Source organism: Antechinus flavipes, chromosome X (assembly GCF_016432865.1).
Source record: "Antechinus flavipes isolate AdamAnt ecotype Samford, QLD, Australia chromosome X, AdamAnt_v2, whole genome shotgun sequence".
NCBI classification, from domain to species: domain Eukaryota; kingdom Metazoa; phylum Chordata; class Mammalia; order Dasyuromorphia; family Dasyuridae; genus Antechinus; species Antechinus flavipes.
The window spans coordinates 42,016,783-42,035,744 of NC_067404.1; the positions used below are offsets into that span (position 1 = coordinate 42,016,783).

Here is an 18,962-nt window from a genome sequence, read left to right on the forward strand (position 1 = left end):
TAGATTTGGGAGGGACTTTAGAGAGATCATTTAGTCCCATCCTTTCATTTTACAAAGGAGGTACATGAGGCCTAGAGAGAAGTGAATTATCCTGAGTCAAACAGGTAGGCAAGTAGTTCCTTCCCTTCTCAGGCATCAAGGGCTCTTCCCTTTCCCCCATTTTTAGGGTCTAGCCCCATTCTCTTCCTCCCCCTCCTTTACCACCAACCCCCTTCCCTTTTCCCTCTGGGGTCCGGCCCTTCTCACCTCCCTTTGCACTTGGTGCCCAACCCCAGCTGTGAGGCCTCTGTCCCATTCCCCCCTCCTACCTGGTGGTGCCTGGTGCTCCCCACGCTCTCTTTCAAGCTGCTTGCAGGTAGTTTCTGCCCAAATGGTTTCTTGCTGTCAGCTTTTTCACGCTTAGAGTTTGGGGCACCTAACTGGCTAAAGGGCCCTAGCTCCTTGGGGGCATCTTGCACCCTCACGGGTTTCTTCTGCTTCTGAAACACTAAGCTTCTTTGACTTTGGCACATAAGGCATGATGGGAGATGGTTTGGATGGAAGTAACTTTGCATTTTTATTTTGACCTGAGGGTGGAGGGGGCATACCGAGCCCCGACATGCCCCGCAGGCCCCACCGAACCCAGCCAGATGTGGTGGTCCGGGGCGTTTTGCCGAGCCCGTTTCCCCGCCCTCCCACACGCCTGAAGTTCACGGTTGCCCTCCAGGCCGCCGGGCCTCCTGGCTTCGCAGGTTGCCGAGGGGGAGGAGGGTCTGCTTTTCTGATTCACTCTCTCTGCTCGGACCCTCAGCGAGCTCAGAAATAGGGCGCCCGGTGGCCGTTTCTGCGCCTCCACCTTGAGGACAATTCCCCACAATTGAGAGGCTTCAGGCCCCCCTCCTCCCCTCGGGGTTCTCCTTTAAGAGCTACTGCCCGGGATGCTAGTGGAGGAGAAGCCCGGGAGCTGGGGCAGGGAGCCAGGGCACGAGGCTCACGAGCCCGCCCTATCTGCGGGGCAGTGTGGGAGCAGTTAAGGCGGGAGCCCCGAGGGTCTTTGCCCACGGCTTCCTCGACCCCCTCACTTCCAAGGAGCGGTCGCCACTGCGGGGGGTGGGGTGGGGGAGGGAGTGCTAAGGAGACGAGAGGAGAGCCTCGGGCCCCTAGGAGGGGACGCTGACCAGCCTGCAGAGCGGAGCTCGAGGAGGGGAGGGGCTCCGCCGCCGCCGCCGAAGCCCCCCGCCCGGAGAGAGGCAGCCAGCGAGGGCCGCTTCCAAAGAAACAATCCTTGAGGGAAAAGTCCTCGCGGCCGCGGGCCAATGAGCGGCGCGAAGGCGGAGGGAGGCTAGGGAACTTCTCGGAGAGCCAGTCAGAGGGGACGGCTGCCGGGAAGCCAATCAGCGCTCCCGAGCCCGCAGCCCCTCTGCAGTAGTTCTGTCAGAGCGCCCGTGAAGAGCCGGGGAGGACGGGGGGGAGCTCGCTCGCTCGCTCGGGCTGCCGCCGGCTCCAGCCGCCGCCGCCGCTCCGCCCGGCCGCTCCCCGAGCGCCGAGCCCCCGACAGCCCGCAGGGACGTCCTCGCAGCCCCGCCGGGCGCCCTTGTCTCCCCGCCTCGCTGCCCGCGCCCCGCGGCTCGAGGGGGAAAAACTTTTGGAGCTGGTGGGCGTCGTCACTGTCAGGTTCTCTCGACCACTGGCTTCGCTCCGGTCCGCCCAGGATCAGCCGGCTGTCCAGGGACTCCGCTTGGCTCGGTTCGCCCCGTCCAGCCCGTTAGCCACCTTCCCACGCCCTCGGGGCAGCGCAATGGCCAGGCTCCGCCGCTCCGCGTGCCTGCTGGCTCTGCTCACGCTGCTGAGTGTGGGCATCGGGCCCCAGCCGGCAGCCCCCGAGGCCACCTGTCACCAAGTCCGCCCCTTCTTCCAGAGGCTGCAGCCGGGGCTCAAGTGGGTGCCCGAAGCCCCCTTGGCAGGTGAGGACCGGGAGCCTACCTCCGTCACCCCCCCTCTCTCCTCGGGGTTGAGCCTTTTAAGTTGCTCGTGCATCCCTGTGACTTCATTCAGCATCCCTTTAATGACCCCACCCTGAAAATTTCAAGGGAGGGGGGGGGTGGCCAGCCAAGGGCTGCCTCATTCCCAGGGGGTTGGTAAGAGGGGAAAGAAGGGAGGGGAGATTAAATACTTCTGAACACTCTCCCCCTCCCCCCCCACCTCTGCCTTGGGGTTGCCACGGGCATCTACATTGTCTACCCCCTGGGCTCTCAGTGTTTCTCAGCTAGAGGTTGGGAGGGAGGGCGGAGGACCTGGGCACTGGGGAGGCAAGGTCGGCAATGTTTCCCTGGCCAAGCACGCCAAAGTTGGTGACAGGAATTTGAGAGAGCCCCGTAGCACTGGTTTCCAGGTGCTGTGATTCTAGGTAGATTAGATGAAAGGGCTAATGGATGGGGCGGGTATTGGCTAGCTAGCACGGCTCCTTGGCCACCCCGTCACCCCCTTTCATTTTCTGGGGAGTAGGTTTCCCCTGCAGGCAGGGATGCTGAAGGACCCCGGATTCCAGTTCCCCCTTTGAGGATGACACATTGCCCCCTTTCAGGATGACACGTTGCCCCTACTCGGACAGATTTTTTTTTGAGTCTGAAGTAGCAACGTTAAGAACTGAAATGAGCAATTGCTGTGCTTATATCCCCTGCCACTAGGACAGTTTTGCCCGTTTTCTTTTTTAAAAGGCCCTTTTGCTGGTTATATTGGCAAGTTTAGCTATACTACGTTTGCCCTTGGCAAGAACTGAGGCTTTTGGGGGGTGTGGTGTGGTAAAGCCCTCGGATTTCCCTATGCCCATATGTCATTTTCTCACTGACTTGTCTTAGAGAGTTGCCTGGGGGTGGGAGGGATGGAGTGGGGGTGTGCCTCACCGAGAGGTTCAAATGACTTGGCGTTATCATGAGCTGGCACTTGTCAAAGGCAGAACTTATCCCCCCAAATCAAGACTGGTCCTCTTTTTACTAGCTCTTTTGCCTTCCTGTCACAGGATGCTTTTAAAAATCGATTCTTTCCAACATCTACCCTCCCTCCCCCCACCTTGATATATACCGAGTAAGGGTGGAGGCAAATGTTCTGAACACATACCTTTTTAGTCTTTAATCAGGTTCTTTGGGGGAGATAACCTACATGATCTTTATAGCTGTTGGCAGTCATGGAGATAGCTGCTGGAGAAAGGCTTGGAGTCCGAAGGAAGTGGATTCAAATTCCTTCTGATATAGCACTCCAGGCCAATTCAAATCATGTATATATACTCTGTGTGCCTTAAGCTTCCCTTTAGGAAATTGGCCTATTGATTACACTTTGTTCATCTGCACTTGGTGGAGGGAGATCCTACACCTGAGCTTCCCCCCACTGTCAAAATCTCATACCTCTAGTATACATTTTCTTGGGTTGGGGGATTCTGCTCTCGGCAGGTGAATGTTAATAGTAGTGGGTACTTAACTATCCATTTTAAAAAGCATGCCTTAGAATCCGATTATGACAAATTTCTAGACTGACAATGAAAAGGAACAGATTAATTGATCATGAATACCCTTTTAGGTTCTGTGTTTCATTCCCATGGAATCCAAGAATGGGCAGATCTTGGGCTGCAACTCCCTTATTTTATGCACAAGGAAACGGCCCAAAGGGGGTTAAATGCCCAAGGTCAGATCTGGGATTCCAATTTTGAGCTAGAATTCGGCTCCTCTATGCATGGTACCCACAATGCCACTTGATTCCAATGAAGGTTCCAGGGTCAGTTACAGTTATGAGGTAAACTGAACTTTACTGGAAACATCATAAAACCATCTGATCAGTTTGGAATGAGATTGAAGGTGGTGGTTCTTAGTGAAGTTATGAATGTGACAGTGGAAAGAAGGCTTGGAATCAGGTAGAGGAGTTCAGATTTTGCCTTTGTCCTAGTCCGGGGACCATTACTAGTGACACCCTGGGCAAGTCACTTTAATCTCTCTGCACCTCAGCCCCTTCCTTCTGTCATCCTCAATTCTGGCAAATGCGGATAAATGCCCTGTAGGTGCTGCCCGAACCTTTCCCTGTTGCTGTAAGGCAGGTTTTCACTTTCACTGGCAAGGTACTGCACTCACCACCTTTTTCCTGAGGCAATGGACAAGCCTACTGCGGTTTCAAAGGCCAATTGACTCCCCTTTTGGGGGGCTGAAATGAAAGCTACGTGGATGGATTGCATATCACATAGCAATATTGAGCCTTAAGAAGAAAATTCACCCCATATTTTGGAGTCCTCATGTGTTAAAGATAAAAAAGCTATATGTATATGTACAGGTTATGCCAGGCTGACAACAGTAGAACATATATTTTTCTGTTCTTTTCAGCGTAGACATTGATGTTTTATTGTATGAATATAGCTTGAACAATATTGAAAAATCTTTTTCCTGTTGACATTGTTAATCCTTCGAATGTGTTTTCTATGAGGTCTTCTGACAAAGTGGGGAGACCAGTTGCAGGATCAATGTTTCACCTCGCCTGGGGAGTAGGGACAAAAGGAGGTGACTTGTAGATGGTGTTTTAAAAAAAAGATTTGAAATATTGGCATTGATAGTTTATTTCCTCAGCAACTCCTTCCCCTCTTCCCCATTAAGGCTTCCTTGCATCTTTTCACTTCTTCATTTTAAACAAATTTTAAAATGTTGGGGTACAATTTGCCCTGTGATCTGGGTTCAGGTCCCAGCTCTTTCTCAATGGTTAAGCGACTTCCTCAAGGAAGCCATCACTCTCTGTGTGTTGGTGATTTTTTTCTCCTGTCATAAGATAAAGGGAGAGAGCTAGACTAGATAAATTCTTAGGTCCCTTCCAGTTTTTATATTATTGTAAGTAATTTGTTGGTATTGTAAGGGACTTCAGAAATCATAATTTAGACAAAAAAAGCATTGGACTCTGGAGGCATGGGCTCAAGCCCTGGCTCTCCTTGCTAAGTGTGGCTGAGGGCAAGTCACTTAACCCTTGAGACCTGTTTTCTCCTCTGTATAAGAGGAAATTGGACCAGAGGAGTTCTGGGCAAGTCCCTTTCTGTCCCTGAATTCTATTCTTAAGGATGGTCCTTTCTTCTAAGAAGTAAGGAATTGTAATGGAGATTTTTTTGTAGGGCTTCGTTTACCTTTTCTGAGTCTTGACTTTAGTTATGTTGAGAGAATATATATGTATGTGGAAATAGCCATTTAATTTGAGATTTAAGTTAAGAATAAAAGGTATTTTAAAATAAAAGGATAGTGTGAGAGTTGCCAGGAGTAACCTGCACATCCCATTTGACAATTTTTGGAGGCTGATTGTATTCAGTTCAGTTCATTGAAGTTATATTAAGTGCCCACTGTGTACAAAGGGGCAGCTAAGTGGCAAAGTGCATAAGAATACCTGACAAAGTCAGGTACTCCCTGAGTTCAAATCTGTCCTCAAATGTTTACTAGCTGTGTGACCCTGGGTAAATCTCTTAACCCTGTCTGCCTCAGTTTCCTCTTCTGTAAAGTGAGTTGGAGAAAGAAATAGCAAACCACTCGTGTATCTGCCCAAAAACCCCCAAAAGGAGTCATGAAGAGTCGGGTATGACTGAAAAACGACCAAACAACAAACTGTGGAGTCAAAGTGGCATGAGTAAGGGACTGGCCCAAGCCCCATAGACCTGGGTTCAAGGCTTGCCCCACACTGGCCATGCGACTCTGCCTTGGAATACTACTTTTCAAGACCTTAGAAATTCCAGAACAGTTGCCTATCTGCATGACATAACTGGGGAGTCCTTTTTATTGATAAATTAAAAAATTTGAGCCAGAACGAAACAAACAGGTAAACAATGTTCAAGGCAGGGTGTTTAGGTTCTAGGGTATGCAGGAACAGTTATAGCCTCAAGGAGCTTACATTCTACCGGAAAGGGGGATTCAATGTACATACTTACAACTTGAGGAGGGAGGCTACTCCCACCACGTGTGTGTGATGACATCTATGTTTATGTTATAAATAATATTAAAGAAGGCTCTATGAGGGAAATGGCCTGTGAGTTGAACCTTGAAGATTGTGAGAGGCAGAGATGAGGAGGGAGAGTATTCCAGATCCAGATGATGAAGTTGGGAGATGGAATGAGTTCCAGAAACTCCAGTTGTCTGCCACATATGGATATTTGTTGTATTTTGCCCCTTCTCCTCACCTCATCTAGTAAATCTAATAAGAGAAGGCTGATTGGAGAGGTCGATACTAGATTGGGAAGGTAGTATTCTAGTATATTCCCAATCTAATATTGGAAAGGTTTAGTCTCAAGCTCAAGCATTTGTTTCTTCCAGACTGGGAAACCATTGAATATTTTCAAGCACCAGAATGACATGGTTAAGACTTGTGAGGCCTTAGGATTCATATAGAAAATACAGAAAAAAGCATAATGTATGACCATGTATTGAGAGAGTTAATCAGTATTTCAAAGTAGAGATGGTAATGGCAGACTAAATATGTGGCAAGTGTGTAATTTCAACGTGAATAAATGTGTAATTTGCTACTGTCATTCAACTGTTGGAAATTGAAAGAGAACTGCAAATTATTTGATAGTTGTGAACCATCATGATGATCGCTTGACTTATTTTATTCCATATTTTAAGCCATGTTCAGTTTGCTTGCTCCACTGTATTAACTGTGCTAAAACTCTCTGTCCCGGAAAAAAAATTAAAAAAAGATTCATCTGGGGTAAAGAAGAACACTGGAAAGAGTGTGAGTTTCTTGTCTCAGTTATGAGGACTGCTCCAGATTGGCTTCTGACTTTGGCCATTGGCAGAACTGGATTAGAAGCAATGGATAAAAGGTGCATCTCTTATGCTAATACTCACGAGAGGAAATAGTATTTGAAATCAGCCAGCATCAGAAATAAATCACAGGGGCTGAAGGACTACACTAAACTCCCACAAAACTGATCTAAATCCTTCCAATCTTATATTCCCATTTCTTTTAGAGTGTTCTGAGGCACAAGGTTATGACTCTAAAAAGCAGGTCCTTAAGACCTGTAGATCTTTTCATATCCTGGCTTTTAAGAATTTGTAGCTCAGAAAAAGCATTGCAAATGGAAACCAGGCATACAAGTAGTATCTGGCAAAAAATCCCCCCATAATTCTTCGCTACAACTATGTTCATTTTTATTTTAGAAAAATTCAGAAGAAAGCCATTGAGCTCAGAAGTCTAAGCTTAATTGGGTTTGCCTTGGCCTCCACCCAGATACACTTGCGAATGGATACAGTTTTAGGCAAGGGAAAGTGGGTTGCTAAATGTCATTCCTAAGGGTTGTTCCAAAATTCTTAACATGCTATAAATAAGATGGAATCTCATTTAATTTGGGAAGGGACTGTGTGGTACAGACAAATGGGGATCATGAAGGCAAGTAAAGCACCAGTGTTTTGAACTCTGACAAGGCTGGCATGGGGTTAGTCTCTTTGCCTTAGAAAACTCATGATCTTGAAGTTGGAAAGGACCTTAGCTACCCAACTAATCTTAAGTACTTCCTGCTCTGGAATCTTTTTTTTTTTTTTTTTTTTTTTTTTTGGTGCAGCCCCATCCAGTGATCATTCAGCCTTTGATTGATTATAGCTGGTAATGGTGAAATCATCATCTCCCAAAGCAGCTCATTCCATTTTGGGGATGGCTGTAATCATTAACAAGTACTTCCTTTTAAGAGGAGGGCAAATCTGCCTCTCTGCAATTTCCATCCCTTTCTCTTCTAGTGTTGCTCTCCGGGGCAAATTAGAACAAGACTAATCCCCCTTGCACCGGAAGGGCCCTTCAAACACTTGAAAGCAGTTATCATGTCCCTCAAGGTCCTTGGAAAGTAGCAGAACCAACACTTGAATTTTGTATGGGCTGACAGCTGTGGTTTGCAACAGCAGTAGGCCTGGTTGGAGCAGGGAATTTAAAGGGAGATTAGAGAGAGTGTGTGTGTGTGTGTGTGTGTGTGTGTGTGTGTGTGTGTGTTGATAAGCATGGTGACAGAAGAAATGAAACTGGGATGATGGGGGTGATATGATTTTAACATGGAAAAGTAGTTGGAATTTAATAATCATTCCTTAAACATTCTTGTGGGTGAGGTGCATAATGTGTTAAGATTTGTGATGTGCTTCAAGGGAAACAGTCTGTTTGGAGAAGTAGCTGCTGACTTCATGGGACACCTGCCATTAAGGATTCTGAGGGGACCTTTCCAAGAAAAACTGAGCTAGAAAACACGTGCAGAAAAAGCGATGGAATGACTGAAATCTTGTTGAGCCAGGCCAAAGGTTAGAGAGCCAAAGGAGTTGAAGTAGGAGATGGGAAAAGAAGTATCTTTGATGGGGCTTATGTTAGTGGTGGTGGGGGGAAGAAACCTCCTCTAATTCTTTGAGCAAATTTCATTTCCCAGAATTAGGAAACCCAGGCATAAGGGAGATTAGTTTTGGTGTGTGTGAGATTACACAGATGGTGTCAATTTTGCAATGTTTTTCCTCATGGGCTGGTAGGTTGTATCCAATGTTTTGATGCAATATTTTAGAGCATTCTGCTACTTCCATCTTGAGAGTTGCAGTGTTTGCTGTCTGGGCGGTAGCCTAGGAAGAAGCTGATTTATTACCAGCCAGGGAGAAGAGAGTTTGTCTTGAATGCCATGAGAAAGTCTGTATTTACAAAATAGACTCTGCTTATACAAAATAGGTATTCTATGTATACTAATGTCTAGGTGTGTATACAGACATATACATAGGTACATATGTGTATACACGATTGTTTTCCTTGTGCTTAAATGGCAGCTACCAATGACCATGCACCCTTTTTGGTTTTGACATATGTGAAAAGCACAGGTTGTAAAGAGCTGTGTTATTCATTTCTAAGAAAATTGGAGACAAGAGATTACAGTTTGTGCATGATGCATCATTTTTGGGAAGAATTTTGCTGAGGATTATGATTGTACTGCTCAACAGAAAGTACCAACTTACAGATTTTGAATGTTTTTAAATAATTCTGTTTAACCTGGATCTCCAGTGTCTGTTCTCTGTTATCTGTGGCTTGTATGAATTAGGATATAAACTTTAGGAAGGCAGACATTGATTTGTTGTGATGTTCAGCATCACGTTATAGATTGTTGTGATCATAATGCTCTCCACTCTGGGTATTCATGTGATATATATACACATACATACACACACACACACACACACACACACACATATATATAGATTTTTTTTCCCAGTAGTACTTGATTTTTTCACAGACATGCAAAGATAGTTTCAACATTCACCTTTGCAAAACTTTGTCTTCCAAATTTTTCTCTCTTCCTTCCTCCCACCCCAAGACAGTATACAATCTGATATAGATTAAACATGTGCAACTTTTCTAAAAAATTTCCATATTTGTCATGCTATGCAAGAAATCAGATCAAAAGGGGAAAAAACACGAGAGAAAAAAATAAGCAAACAACAAAAAGGTGAAAAGGCTAATCTTTGATCCACATTCAGGCTCCATAGTTCTCTCTCTGGATGAGGATGGCACTTTCCATCTCAAGTCTATTGGAATTGCCTCGAAATGTGATATTTGTATTTCTTAAAATAAGAAAAATTTCTTAAAAAGAAGATTCAAACTGATTTTTAAGAAATATATATATCACATTTCTCAAGTAGAACACATTTTTAAGGCATGGAGGACATTCATGATTTTGAAGTATCTGATCCTGTATCTGAGCCTTTACTCGACTTCATTTCCATGTCCTTAATTTCTGAACACTTATCCGTGCTCTTGTTTCTCGGATGTGTGTTTTTCTTCTTCTTAAAATAATGTTTTTAAATTTTTAGAAATTTAAAAATTTAAAAACCTTAAAATGTTTAATTTTTTAAAAAATAAATAAAAAAGAATAAAACATTTAAATTAAATTCTTTGTCAACACTTATTGACTCATTTTTCTTGAATATCAGAAGAACTAGTAGAGATTATCATTATAACTGAATTGTCACCCTTTAAAGGCCAAGTTATTAATACTTCAGTTGTGTAACACTTCTTTAAGCCCACTTGATGAGTAAGAGCCCTTTGTTTGTTGCAACTGAAGCTTTTTGACTAAAGGTTATAGATGATGCTGAACTGTCCAGATTTGGGAATTTTTCTAACACTGGCAGAATCCAGGTGAATCTGGCTCAATCAGAGTCATTGCCAATTATGCCAGAGCTATTTGCCTTTCTACATTTTCCACCAATGGCTCTTGGTTCTGCCATATAGACCTCTGCAGACTAGGGCTAGTCCCTCTTCTAGGTGGCAACCCTTCAGATATTTGGAGACAACAATCATGTTTACCCCCTTCCCTCAGACATATCTTCTGAAGGGTGGAGATCTCCACTTTCTTCAAGCAGTCATGATGCGATTTTGTCTCAGGGTCCTTCCACATCCTGGTTACCCTCTTTTGGATGCTCTCCAGCTTGTCTGTGATTTTTTAAGGATACTAAGTTGATATCAGAAGTCCTATACAGGCAACGGCATAGAGTTATTAAAAAGTTCTCACTTGGGGAGAGAGGGGGACATTCAGTTGTGTATGTGGAGAGATGGGAGGTGATACTGACATTTTGGTAAATTTCTCCAATAGGCGCTTGATACCTTATGTAACCTAGGGTTCAAGGTCTTCCTGAATGAGAGAGCTGACTACATCAAACATCCAGCATAGCTGTTCTCCAGAGCCCCTGAATCCCAATAAGTAATGAGCATTAGCCATGGGCCCCTTAGTTTATTTAGCCAAGGAAGAAGCAAGATCAGATTTGCTCTGGTTTGACTCTAGAGCCACAGCCAGAATCACCACCTGAAATGTATAAGATGTGTCTGGGATGGAAAGCACAATGTAGGAAAAATCATTACAGCAAACCTACTATTGTGTATTTTAAAATGTTCCCCTGAGAAAACTGTTCAATGTAGGAAAGGAGTAGCTTCATTGACTATTTTGTTAAATATGCAAGGTGAATAAGTTTAGAGCTCAACTTAAAATTAGGTCAATTAAAGGCCAATCTCCTGTTTGTTAATGAATAGGAATAGTTGTGTTTGTGACTTTTAAGAGAAAAAAAAATCTATATATTCGTGACCAGGGGGACACTTTCACTTCAGTCTCTGCCTCATTTGGGAATTTGTACATGATAAAGTCAAAATGCAGTGCTAGCGTGTTCCAGAAAATTAATGATTTGTTTTAGGAGTAGAAGTCCTCCTATTCATGTGCATAGATTTGTAAATCCACTGAGTTCTTTGAAATGTACTTAATAAACTTATATCAATAAATTATTTGATAGGAAAAGATCACAGAATCTCCATGTTGAAAAGGACCTCGGAGGCTATCTAGTATGATCCCTATATGAACAAGGATCTCCTCGTGGCGACATAATTACTGTTACTGGACAAGTGGTCATACGGCCTTTCAAAGAATACTTCAGGCTAGGGAGAGCCTACCTGAAGTGGTCCATTCTACTTTTTATGGTTCTAGTTAGGTTTTTCCTCACATTGGAGCTATATATGTCTCTGCAACTTCCAAACTCATCACTCCTTATCCTACACTTGAGGCCAAGAAGAAAAATTTAATCCTCTTCTTTTTGAGTGCCCTTCTAGTACTTAAAGGCAGTTATGTTCCCTAATTCTTTCATCCCATGGTATGAGATTGTGGCCATGCCATTCCTAAGGCACTTGTTACTGAGGCTTGCTAGTTAATGGATGGAATCCTAGCTGTGTGCTCTAGTGAGTCCCTCAGATTCCCTAATCTTTATCCCCTTAGCAGTTGTGAACCTCCACTCTCATCAGCTTTTGCTTCCTTTTTGGTGGTTGGAGAGAGTGTGTAGCACATGGCCTTTCTCCTATAAGTTGGAGCTATAGTAAAGAAAGCCAGACTTGTCATGGTGAGATCCTGTCTAGCCTATATGCCTGCCTTGGCCCTGTCAGGCACACAATGACTTATGTCCCCTAATATATCCTTTAATTTTTAGCTCAAAGTGTTGAGCCAATCTTATAAAGTGTGCCTCCCTTAAAAGTGCCTTTCTACCATAGATCCTCTTCTGGAGGTACACAGTACAGTTCTTTCCTGCTCATAGGACACTTCACAACCCAAATGGTTTTTTTAATGGGTCCCCAAAACTGGTGTCAGTATTCCACAGTTAAGAGAACAAATTCATGTTTTGGTTATAAATCTCACTGGGGGATAAAGCTTAGCTTTTCTGCTTATTCTCAGACACATGAAGGCTACCACTAAGTTGACTTTTAGGGGTAGTGACCTGAATGGCTAGGTTAAGATGAGCTATTTAGTTTCTTGCCATCTTTAGAAATTAGCTATCAGTTTCTGACTTACACCTACACGTGTCCTTTGCATAATAGTTTGGAGTGAGACTCCTGGGTTTGAATCATACTTCTGCTATTTGAAAGCTATTCTCTTGGGTAATTCCCTTTTCTGCACCTCAGTTTCCCCCATCAATAAAATGGGGATAATTAAAAGAATACTTATGCTATTTGCCTCACAGGATTGTCTGAGGAGCTAATGAGATCATGAAAGCAAAGTGCTTTGTAAACCATAAAAGCACTATGCAAATGTCAGCTGTTTATTATTATTACTACATGGAAGACAATTGATTCCCTGGATAATTGCTGGCCTGAATTGGATTGCAGTAGAGAATTTGAAAAGGGTGGGGGTGGAAGCTTTCATGAAATGGATTGCATTTTCCTAGGACTTGTTACTTCCTTGTCTCTCCTCTCCCTCCCCCCCCAAAAAACCCCTTATCCCCCATTTTAAGAGGCAGAAGGAAATGAAATACAATTCTATCTTAATATAGTTCTTGGGGGGGGGTGTGTATGTATGTATCTGTATATCTGTAATATATCCCTGTTACCTGCATACTTTTAATACCCCAGAGAACTAGCTTAATTTTCATGGGCACAAGCTAGTGTGCAGAGCTTTTCAAGAGCTTGAGTGAACGCACTTTCAGATAGATTGGCCCCCAAATTAGTTGTAGAGTTAATTGTCACCTATACCATAAAGTTCCTGCTCATTTATCAAATTCCATCATTTTCCTAAGTACAGAAATATGATCCTAATTAAAGTAGTGACTGTCAGCTTTTACTGTGAATTTGGTCCATCTTGGATAATTACACTTCCCAGCATCAGCTACTCCTGGCACATTGTACCTTGCACGTGAAGCTCTAGAATAATGAGAAGACGACCCAGGAGGTGTTTTTTGTAGTTGACTTTTTGGGGACATGGCAGTGTTTGGGGGACTTCCTACATATTTCACAAAAGTAATTAAAATTTTCCGAGCTATTCTGATGTCAAGTAAGGAGGAGGGGTACTAATTAATGTTACAGCCTTTACATTTTTGCAGAAACTTTCAGAGGGTTTTGACTGTCAGATTTCTTAAAACACATTTTGCTGTTTAAAATAAAGACCCTTTGATTAACTGAACATGTTTGTAGGTATTATGATCTAAGGCCTCATAAGAGGAGATGATCATGAGTATTGGAAAAGTACCCTAATCACTTATTTTTGGTGCATGTAAGTACATTGGAATCTATAGAACTGGATAATGGATGCAATCAACACTTTCAATTTGATTCATTTTTTTCAATGATTAAGAATCTACTTTCTCTCCCAAATACCCTCCCTTGGAAAAAATAAAAAAAAACCCTTATAAGAAATACAAGGTATTTCAAAAAGTATAATGTGTTTCTATAGATTTGGGGGTTTCCTTTATGCAGAGTCAACTAAAACTGATTTGTATATTAGCCACGTCCAAAAAAATACACGTCTCAGTCTACATCCTTAGTGTATCGCTTTTCTGTTAGGAATCATGTAGCATGTTAAATCATGGGGGTTCTCCAGAATTTGTGTTGATCTTCATTTCTATTAGAGTTCTTATGTTTTCAGAAGTTTTGTTTTTACAATGTTATTACTTGTATAAATTGTTCTCATAGTAATTCTGCTCATTTCATCCTGCATCAGTTCACATTAGTCTTCCCAGGTTTCTTTGAAATTGTCTTCTTCATAATTTCTTGCAGCACAGTAGTATTCCATTACACATATAATTTGTTCAGCTATTCTCTAATTGATGGGTGCCCCCTTAGTTATACATTTTTTAATACCATAAAACAGCTGCTCACAATATTTTTGGTACATATGGGCCCTTTTTCTCTCTTTGATCTCCTTGGGTTATAGACCTAGTAATGGTAGTAGTATATAAGCATCAATTTACAACTGTGCATGTCATTAAAAATGTTAAAAATCAGCAATTGGCAACCTTTAACAGTGGGTGGTCTTTCATGGAAGTTAGAACTAATACCTTTCAAGCTAATGGAATTACAGCTTGCTTTTTACTGGTGGAGTTTTATATTCACCAGCATGACCACTGTGTTAGAATAGTAGGCTACTGTACTAGGTTTGAGTTTGCTTTTGATGTCTTTGTTAGTACACTGAATTTGGATTATAATACTGTTTGGTATGGTAGGTTTAACTTTTGTATCCCCCCCCCTTTTTTTTTCAAGATGGAATTGGATACTAGCTTTATACATACATACACGTGTGTGTGTGTGTGTGTGTGTGTGTGTGTGTGTGTGTGAGTGTGTGAGATTTAGAGCTGGATAGAACCTTAAACATCATCTAGCTCTACCTCTCCCTCCCTCCATTTTACAGAGAAGGGAATGGAACATCCAGAGTATCTGGTTTAGACTGCTTTCTCTATTTTGTTTTTTTACACTTTCTTATTTCATAAGGTTTAAAAAAAAACTTGTGACCATTATCGCTTTCTAATTTGGCAATGGTTAGAATGTAGTCGCATTAAAAAATGTATAAGGTAATCTGAAGTCACCTGGACTTTTGAAGATCACCTATGCTTGAAAAAGTCCTTCTTCGCCATTTGTTTTTGTCTGGAACCACAAATGGAATGTATCTATGCTCTCCTTAATGGACAAAAGGACACAGCACCCTTTGAAGAATGAATCTTTACTTTTAGAATAGAAGCAGCAGGCAAGAGAATATGGGTAAAAACTCCGCTTTAGCCAGTTTTTGATCTCTTCATCAGTTAGCTATTCAAATATCCTAATACAGAGGACTTCAGGATAGTGATCAGATTTGTGTTTGAGTGACTTTGAGTCCCAACTAGGAAACCAGAGCAAATACGATCACTTTTAAGTGGGCAATTTAAGATCAACTTTAATGGTAAGATCAAACAAACAATCCAAATTCCTCACCCAATTTAGGCTTGATTTATATGGTAAGCCCAGTCCTTTGGGCAGCTAGGCTTCCTCTTTCTAGCCTGATGCTTAAACAGCTGCTAATTAGCAGCAGGAATAGGAAGGGGAAGAAGGAATAACTTACTATTATCAGTCACTTAAACAGTAGCAGAAAAATCTCTACAATGTGTATAGGTCAAAACCTGAAGTGTTTCAAAACAAAAAATTCGAGTTGACTTATAAATATTCAACTTGCCATCCAGGATAGCAGTCTCTTTGGCTGACAGTCTAATGACTACGGTGAGCTAGAGACTTTAGTTTATACAAATAAAGGATAATACTTGTCAATAGAGGTATAAACATCAGTCTAACTGATTTGAAAATAGTTCTGTGTTTGATCCCTTTACCATATAAATGGCCCTGTCTGGCTGTTGAACTTTCTGTATTGGCTTGGAAGTATGATGATTGTGTGGGACTGATTGTTTGCTGTTGGGAAGAGGATATTGGCATGGATACATATGTTTTGGCCTAGAACCTCGATATCCACTATCCTCTCTTCCTTGATTCGTCTTTGAGATACACGTGTACTTTGCTTTCCATGCAGTCATTGAAATTTTGTCTCCCCAACTTTGTTAGTACTGGATGAATTCCCAGTTTTCATCTGGGCCAGGCTCCATGTTGTATAAATGTGTTACATGGGGGTGTTCTGTGTCCAGCATGTTCAAATCACCCTGACTTCCATCTGAGTTTGTTTGCATTTTTTTTCCAGTGGAAAAAAGGGGATTTTCTTTGGTTTTTCTTATTTCTGTTTAAAAACTTGTAAACACAGACAGGCGTTTAGTTTGTCACTAAGAGAGAGGAGGTTTCTTTCTTCAGTTGCCTATAGGGCTTGGGTTTTGGCCCATCTAAATAGGACTAATGATGAGACTGCCTAATCAGCCTTTCCAATGTAGGTAAGCAGGATCGTTGGCAATTTCAGTTTACAGGGCAATTGTCTCTTTTTCTTCATTATTTCAGGAAGGAAGGCTGTTCTTTCACTGGCAAGACCCCAAACTATTGGAGTCTCCTCAGGCATTCATTAGATATCGAGATGCTGTGCATGGTCCAGGGTCAATTTTCATGACATCTCACACAGGTTTTCCCCTGTGAGGGGATTCTGAAGTCTTCAGGGCATTGGTGTCTTCACCTTTGTGAAAGCACAGCTTGAAAATGTATGAGGGATGCTCCTGGAATTACTGGGTGCTGAGAAAATTTAAATGTATTCAGATTCATGCTCATTACACAACTTTTCATTTGGAGCTTTTAATACTCTTGTCATATTTCTCTGAAAATCATCTGCCTGACTTTTCCGGCTTTGGCTTCCTACCCTGAATGAAAAACTGAACACCAGCAGAACTCTGACAGAACTATCCTTTATTCTGTCCTTTTGACTCAAAGAAAAAAAAATCTCTTAGGAGTGGTATCTTCAGGTAGAGAATCAGGTGGTGTAAACTGAAAAAAAATTTGAATTCACATTAGCAGCCACTTTCTACTAGTGTGCAAACTTAAGTCAATAGGTATTTATTGAATGGGTCTTCAAAGTAGAGATGAGGAGGAGTAGCATTGGGATAGTCTAAAAAGATGGGGGAGGGCATTCCAGATGGAGGGAATTTTATCATTGTCAGCACTTCTGTAATGTATGAGAAGTGGTGAGGAAGGAGGAAGAACATGGTCTGTTTGACATTCTGTGAGAAGATGGACTCTAGCCACTTGGGTAGAAGGGCTCCTGTGAGCCCTGTGAGTTCACCTGTACCTCAGGGGTAGCGGCAGTGGTATTTGGGGCAAATGAGAACTCTGCCATGGAATCATGAGGATTTTCCAGACTGCTTGAGGGCCTCTAGTCCTTCTCTACTCCTTTCTCCTTTCTCCACTCCATCTGGATCATAATTGTCTTAGCCATCTTAATTGCCACAGATCACTGTACAAAATTAGTTCAGATTTCTGCAGAGTGAGCTCAGTAAACCAAGTAATATCCCTGTTTTATAAAAGAAGAAAATGAAATGCAGAGAGGAGATGACTCGTTCATGGTCATAGAGCTAGTAAGCTAAGATTCAAAGATTGTGTCTTGTCATTATGGATATCATCATGTACGTCACCTCTCGAGCTGAATTCTTAAAGGCATTGTGATTTTAAACTTGTGAAAGTCTACTTGTAAAAAAAAGAAGATCCTTTCTTCTCCAGAAATCTGTTTGGAATTGGTGTTGAGCAAAACAATTTATTTATGTTGCATCTTCTAATCCTGTTTTTTATTTATATATACTCAGGTTGGCCACTTTTCCGACAGCAGGAAATGGTTTGGACAACTTCCTCTCAATAAGAACAGTCACATTCAACGTCATCTGGTTGAGTGGCACTTATTTGGCCAAATAACCTGTTAAATGAAGAAAAAATGAGCTTTGGTATTGTCTTGCTGGTCTTGAAGTCAGATGGCCTGGGTTTGATTCCTGGTTTCTCTGTTAGCCAGTGTATTTATGTGATCTTTTTTATAAGAAATTTTTATTTATGTCTTTTTTTTTTCTTTAACATAATTTCCCCTAGTATGTTCCTCATACTACACTTTCTAGAGTCATCTCATAAAACAAATAGTATTTTTAAGACAAAAAAAAAGAAAAAAGGAAGCAGAAGAAAAATTCTGTACAACTGTTTAGTACATTGAAAAAGTCTAAAAATGTGTATAGTATCCAACACTTGTGGATCTACCTCTGCAAAGACATGGGTTGGAAGTATCATCCCATTTCTCTTTTTAAACCATGCTTGTTCTTTGTAATTTTGCAAGTCACTTTTTTTTGAGTCGAGTAGTTATTTTTTCTGTAGTCACTGTATATATTGTTTTCTTGGCTCTGTTGACTTTGTTCTGTCAGTTCATGTAGATCTCTCCATGTTTCTCTGTTTTCATCATGCTCATTTTTTTTAACAGAAATTATAACCCATTACTTTCCTGTTTCACAATTTGTTTTGTCATTCTTCAGTTGATAGGCATGCATTTTTTCTGCTAATTCTTTATTAACATAGAGTGTTCTGTTCTAAGTATTTTGGTATATATGGGGACTTTACTCTTATTAGTGGCCTCCTTTGGGTATGAGCCTAGTAATGGAATTTCTGGCTCAAAGGGTCTGGCCATTTTAGTTATTTCATTTGCATAAGTCCAAATTGCTTTCCAAAATGGTAGTACTGATTCAGACAACAATGCACTAGTGTGTCTAGCTTCTCACAAGCGCTCCCACATTGATTATTCCCACTCTTTGTCATCTTTGCCCATTCTCTGGGTGTGAGGTGAAACTGCAGGGTTGTTTTGATTTTGTGTAATTTGATCTTGAATAAGTCACTTCCTCTCTATGGGCCTTAGTTTCTTGGATAGAAAGTGAGAAAGTCAGACTAGATGATTTCTAAGGACCTTTCCAGCTTTAAATCTTAGGAACCCACGCCTTTCAACTTGTAAAACCAGTGTTCTTTACACTGTACCCATGGTATTGTAGTTACTGCCTGGAGATTGGCCACTCCCCCTCAGACAAGGGTATTCAGCATGTTCTACAAGAGTCCTATGGTGCCTTTGTAACCAGTTTTCTTTCCTTTGAATTCAACAAATACTTAGTGAACACCTACCACGTATAACACCCTGTGGGGGATTCAAAATGAAGAAAATGTAAAACCTGCTTTCATAGAGATCATGGTCCTATAGAGAAGGTAATTGTATTACAAGGAAAATTGTGATGTGTTATAGGAGCACTACAAACCAAATACAC

At 42.1% G+C, this 18,962-nt stretch overlaps 1 protein-coding gene across 1 annotated transcript in view; it reads left to right on the forward strand.

The window, feature by feature from the left end:
• Positions 1-326: 326 nt before the first annotated feature.
• The window catches only part of GPC3 (glypican 3), a 703,653-nt gene continuing 685,017 nt past the window's right edge, over positions 327-18,962 (forward strand). The window contains exon 1 of the mRNA XM_051968697.1: positions 327-1,943. Coding sequence (XP_051824657.1) covers positions 1,778-1,943 — 166 coding nt within the window. The 5' untranslated portion in view covers positions 327-1,777. The remainder of the gene's footprint in view (positions 1,944-18,962) is intronic.